At 39.4% G+C, this 6,129-nt stretch overlaps 1 protein-coding gene across 1 annotated transcript in view; it reads right to left on the bottom strand.

Annotated features, from left to right (window-relative positions):
- Window positions 1-6,129, bottom strand: part of LOC118341931 (unconventional myosin-XVIIIa-like) — a 70,921-nt gene that overhangs the window by 42,177 nt on the left and 22,615 nt on the right. Inside the window, exons 7-8 of the mRNA XM_035680347.1 lie at window positions 4,680-4,713; window positions 1,140-1,251 (exon numbers count right to left, since the gene is read on the bottom strand). Coding sequence (XP_035536240.1) covers window positions 1,140-1,251; window positions 4,680-4,713 — 146 coding nt within the window. The remainder of the gene's footprint in view (window positions 1-1,139; window positions 1,252-4,679; window positions 4,714-6,129) is intronic.

The raw sequence follows: 6,129 nt of genomic DNA, 5'->3' as shown, positions 1-6,129 counted from the left end.
TATTATTAATATTACTACAGTTACTATTATTACTATTGTCACTGCTCATTGTCCCCCACCGTTGCTGTCGTCGTCATCATCTTCCTAATGTTCATCATCATCAGTCACTAGTATTAGTGAAGTTGTTGCTACTGTTGTTGCTGTGCATCTGTCTGTCCTGTCGAGGCAGACGACCACCACCTAGAGCCGAAGGGTCTGTCCGAGGTTTCTGCCTGTTAAAAGGCAGTTTTTCCTTGCCCCCGTCGCAAGCGCTTGCTCATGGTGGTACTGTTGGGTCTCTGTAAATGTTATAAGGAGTTCGGTCTAGACCTGCTCTATTTGAAAGTGTCCTGAGATAACTTCTGTTGTGAACTGGCACAAATAAAATTGAATTTAATTGAATTGGTGTTGGCAACATCTGTAGACAAATCTAAATATGTTCTTTTTAGGGAATTTATAGCTGCTAACTCAGGAGATAAACAATTCATTTCGAGGTTGTGTAAAAGTAATAAAAGGGCAGCCGTACGTGGTGGAGAATGTGAAGCTTAGGACAGCTAAACAGTTATATAAAGTTAGATTTTGTGAATTTGGATGCTTGTGTAATACAGCTTTGGGGTAGGAAAATTGACTTAGGAGGAGACACTGAAACCAATTAGTTTTTCATTTAAAAAGGCTGTTTTATTAACGGCATAATCAGCATAATACTTGAATCGAAATAATCGATAGCTGCAGCCCTACTGAGAGAACTGGGAAACCTATGTTTCTGACTGGACACTCTATATCAGTAATGGCTGTTAGGGAGGTAGTCTATTTAACATTATTTCAACAAAAATATTGCTTATAGCACTTTTATAGCACAATAACAAGTTATTCCACCACAACAGATGTGACAAAACCCTGTCACTCAGAACTGTCACTCAGGCTTGATCCTGTACACTTCCACACAGTCCTGAGGAGACACCTAATCAGCCAACAACCTGTGTGGGTGTCCAACAGGTTTGTCTGACAATTAGCATCTTTATGAGTGAGTTTTTAAAGTGACATAAAATTAACATCACAAGTCTCAGCAGTTTGGTAATTACTGCTGTGCCGGGGCGTTTTTGCTATTCTGTCCACATTGTGTGTGTGTGTGGGTGTGGGTGTGGAGGAGTGTGTCTGACCTGTGTCGTCATCATCCATCTCTCCATTGAGCTCAGAAGCCCTGATGAGTCGAGCCTCCATCACCTCCATCTCCATGGACTCCATCTGTTTTTTCATGGTGTCAAACTTGGCCTGGTGGATCAGAGAGAAGAAGCAGTTGCTATAGACAGTCTCCATAGATTAACCCAGGAGGTCTGCAGGTTTTCATTAGTTGGAGCCCAAATAGAAACACAGACATGGAGGAAAGTTTAGTCGCGGTTGGTGTAGGATTGAAATGGCTACTGATGAGAGTAACAGCTAAAATCACAGCAGGTCTTATCATGATGTGATTACTAGAGGCTCTTCTGAAAAATCATCATGCAATGTGTGACCCTCAGTGTATCACTTTTGCAATAAATTTCTGTAAAAGTTTAAATATAATTTGTCAATACTTATAAGGAGTTCGGTCCAGACCTGCTCTATTTGAAAAGTGTCCTGAGATAACTTATTTTATGAATTGGTGCCAAACAAATAAAATGGAATTGAATTGAATTGAATAGTTCTCTTACTCTTGTGATCAAAAATATGGTTCTGAAGATCTATTCTGAGGCTGTTCTGTAAATAGTTTCCCTATTAATATAGCAACTTCTGATCAACTCATATCAGTTTCAGGCTTAAACTTCTGCCAGGCTTAAGCACCAACTACATCTGTCCGAGTACGGACACAAACACAAATAATTTAGCTGTTTCAACAGACACAGATTACGGCATACTTGCTCATCCCTACTAAACACACATCAAAGGGGTTATGACATGGTTAAATCAAGCTAAATAAACTGTTGGAATGGCCTACACAAAGTTCTGTCCTCAGCCACATTAAAAAATACAGTACAGCCCATACAAGAAAACAAACTTTAAGTTAAATTGTTATAATTTTGCCAAGAAAAGTGGTCAATAAGCTGTAACCTCTGTGGCTGCAAAAGAAGCCAACAATGAATTAACAAAAACTGCAGTTCCTCTAACGGCCACTTGAGGATGGCTCCAGCAGTCAGTCAATCTCCATAAGGCCCCAGCCATTAGATTTGGTCATATTTCTTTGAAACACAATTCATTTGTTAAAGGAAGCACTTTTTTATTTTTTGTGATAAAAAAGTGCATTTCCAATCACTTTGTGTTTGTTGTATAAATAATTGGAATCCCATAATAACAGTATCTACAAGTGTATGGAAACTTCAGACCTAAAGTTACCTTTAACTCTCATTTTCCTGGTGACTTCTTCTGGAGGATTCTGAAGGTTCCTGGACCTCACTTTAAAACTAACCGCAACAACTTACTATATACAGTAAGTAATCCAAATATGAACACACATCTGGTCCATTTCTGTGCAACATTCCCAACATTAGATAAACCTTTCCCTCTGTATGAATACCCACATTGCCCCCTTGTGCCATTCCCTCAATTACACACACAAGAAGAAAAAAATCCATCTGCCATTTCTATAAGCCAGGCCATTTGTATTGTAGGCAGCCCCTCCCCATGGCTATCTGCGCAGTCACTGGAAAAAATCTATCCCAAAATCACCACCCCAATAAAACCAGAGAAAAGAATCACGTCAAAAATGTCAAATAGTGAACTAAATGGATCGAGGGAGGAGGGGGAGGACAGTGGTGGAGAAATGGCCTGACAATATGATTTCGCAATTACAGTTGTCACTGTGTGTGTGTGTGTAGATGTGTGAGAGGCAGAGGGAGCAGGAGAACAGAAAAACAGCGAGACAAACTGTGTCTATGTACGATGACTGCATGGTGAGCATCACTGTTGTTGGCAACGTTGGCTGATCTGCTGTTTTGGTAGAATATGTATGCTTGGATTGCATGCCACATACACAGTTCATAGAAAGAGTCAACAGTTGCTGCAATCATTCTTCCCCTTTGTAATAGCTGTGAATCCCTTCATAGAGTGACAACACTGTCACAACAAGAAGATGGAGGACGAAATCCACAGCCTTCTGCAAAAATAAAATATAAGTTGATTTGAAGCCAATGTGAGGTTTCAGCAGTTCGAATCATCTTTTTTAGGACATGTAATTCTCATGTAATTGCCCCTTAGTCCCACCCCTTTTGGGAATTCAGTCAACTTTATCATTTCCTATACTTAGAAATGCTATGTGCTAGGCTTCTCTATGTTGATAAATCTTTTAGCTAGCAATTTGCTAACCAGATTTTGAGGACAAAATGTTCACTTGCTGCCTAATATATCCCACCCACTGACAGGAGCCATGATAACCAGATAATCAGTGTTATTCACTTTACTTGTCAGTGCTCAGAATGTTATGGCATATATAAATATATATGTCTTTTCAACATAGACTAGCCTAGAACATAGCATATCTAGGATACATTTACACTGCAAGCCTTAGCGCTTAATCCAGATTTGTTGTTCAGATCAGATTTTTTATGTGCGGCCATTCACATTATATTCTGAATGTGGCCCATATCAGATTCCAGTAACAGGTCAGGTATCTGATTTGGAGCACATTAGAAAGTGGCCCAAATCAGAATTGAAAAGATCAGATTCCATGGGATTTCTGCTGTTCACACTGTCATGAAAAAACTGATCTGAGTCACATATGAGCAAAACATCTGATTTGGGTCTCTTTGGCCTGCAGTCTGCACGTGACCTAAGTACAGGAAAGTAGAAATCTGACCGAGGCTTGCTCAACTGCTATTTAGCAGAGCAAAAAGGGGCGGGACTTAGGAAGGGTCGATTGACTTTGAAAATACACTCTTGTCTACAGAAACCTTGTACCTGCTTCAGTTGAACCTCAGAATGTACTTTGTAAAATGCAAGTACCATTTCTGACAATGTAATTGCTCTATGAGGGAACCACTTTACAGCTAGCAAGGAGAGAATGGATGATAATTTTTTCATACTTAGAATTCAATCTTAGTTATGAACTAAATCCATGCATGGCCCTGACCTGTTGTACAGTCAAGTACAGATAGTATGTTTTTCTCAACAGTTGAAATACCAAATTTTACATTGAACTAAAATAAACTGAATGAAAAAGTAATATTCTGTTCATTGTATCATCGTCATCAAGGCTTTCCAATTAACTAAGGGGTTCTCTTTTTTACATTTTATGATTGTTATTGACATCTTTGGGCAACTTAAACAGCTGCTGGAAAATCCTCTCACTCCGACAGCTGCCTCAGGGTCTTGATTTAAAGAAGATGTTTTCTTAGTTTCTAACTTCATGTCAAATCATTCCCTCTATGTATCTGGCACAGTACAGCGCTGCTCTGATAACATGTTGTGGACAGCTGTATTAATATCTTCTAACTGATTTGGGTCATGCAATACCACCACTGACGCTGCTGAATCTGTTATGGGTTTGTCTTCTTTTACTTTTTGGTAACGTTTTTGTGAATGAAACAGCGAGCCAATAGTGGAGCACTGATGCCAATAATTAAATCTCACAAATGGCCAACTGCTCATGAGCAGGTGGCACTCACAGGCTGAAACAAGCAATTCACAAAAAAAGTAATAGTGTTTGGAGGAGTATACAAAAATGTTCTTACATGAGGGCCAATGTGAGCGCTGAACCTGTACACTCTGTTAACAGAGAACCAATCTTGTTAGGGGGGGGCAATCAGATGTTGCGTCTTTTGCATGCTCAAATACATGATTTTGAACTGCGACGTACGACGAGTCCAAGATGGAAATATTGCACCATGTGGCAAGAATTAACCAATGGCTTCTACAGGACTTGCTGTGCAAGGATGTAACAAAATCCGTCAGCCAAACTGAGAACACCTCACAAATCAAGCAGTAGAGCTCCTGTAAGGGGAGCTGGTAATCCACATGTCTTTGTTTTGACTGTTAATTAGTTAAGTCAGTGGGGCTTACTGCTAAATTACCAACATCATCACCATCATGCAGGCTGCTGGTTCTGGTTGCTTAGTAACGACAGGCACGACAGTAGTGGCAGTTTCCCACATAAACTGAACTGCCCCTAAATGGAGCCTCACACATCAAACTATTGCAACACTCAGAATAAAAGTGTTTCACTTTTTTTCAGGAAAATAAACAAAGAGGATGTGTTCAAATCAGTCAAGACTGAACTAGAAATTCTTTAGGAAAAATATACATGGTGGAAAATCTACCAATGTGGAAATATCATGCTCTGTAATCTTTGACAATCTGCATTTGTTTCTACAAGACTGGGATAGACCAAAACCTCATGTGCTTGTACTCTCCAATACTGAACAAATTAAAGGCTGGATACCTATAAACCAGGATTTTGTTGTTAGGTGAAAAACTGATTTATACAGTGATGGTTTACAGCTCAGGAGGCTGTGTTCTCCTGCTGTCTCACAGCAGCATCTAGAGCTGAGCACTACACACCTGAAGAGCTGGGATCATTTAATGTGCTACATGGGAATATACTAGTTAATGAAAGTGTGAGTGTGTGTGGGCATTCAAGTGTTTATTTGTTATAATGCAGAACTTTAACTTAATTAGAGTTCCATATGCACTTTGTCAGGACAAACAGCTATGAATTCATTCAAAAGGTGAGATACAGTAGGTGGTTGTATTCTACATGAAAAATGAGTTGGAGATCATACAGGAGAAAAGGATGTGATCTTTGGACAACTATGAGATTGCTGGAATGTAATTTGCATTTCCTGTTATATTTTATTTCAGTGTCAGCCTGCTACATAGTCATGTTTGTTTGTAATGTGTTTCATGATGAAGGTGCAGATGAAGGCTGCAACGCGTTGGTTTAACAATAAAATAAATGTTGCTGGTGTTTTGACCTGTGTCGCAAGGACAGGCACTAAGGGCATCAACACTGTGCAATTTACAGGTTTCTGCCTGAATGTCTTTTAAAACTACAAAAAGTTTAAATATGAGACAGCCTTTCAGTCGTCCAAGTTTCATTCTATATGCAACATTTTGCAACATTTTACAACATTCTTACTTATTCTTACTTTCAGACATTACATCACATGTGTCAAACTCAAGGCC

Source organism: Morone saxatilis, unplaced genomic scaffold (genome assembly GCF_004916995.1).
Source record: "Morone saxatilis isolate NCDOM2014 unplaced genomic scaffold, NCSU_SB_2.0 Contig8, whole genome shotgun sequence".
Classification (NCBI taxonomy): domain Eukaryota; kingdom Metazoa; phylum Chordata; class Actinopteri; family Moronidae; genus Morone; species Morone saxatilis.
This window is presented reverse-complemented; position numbering and strand designations above follow the sequence as displayed.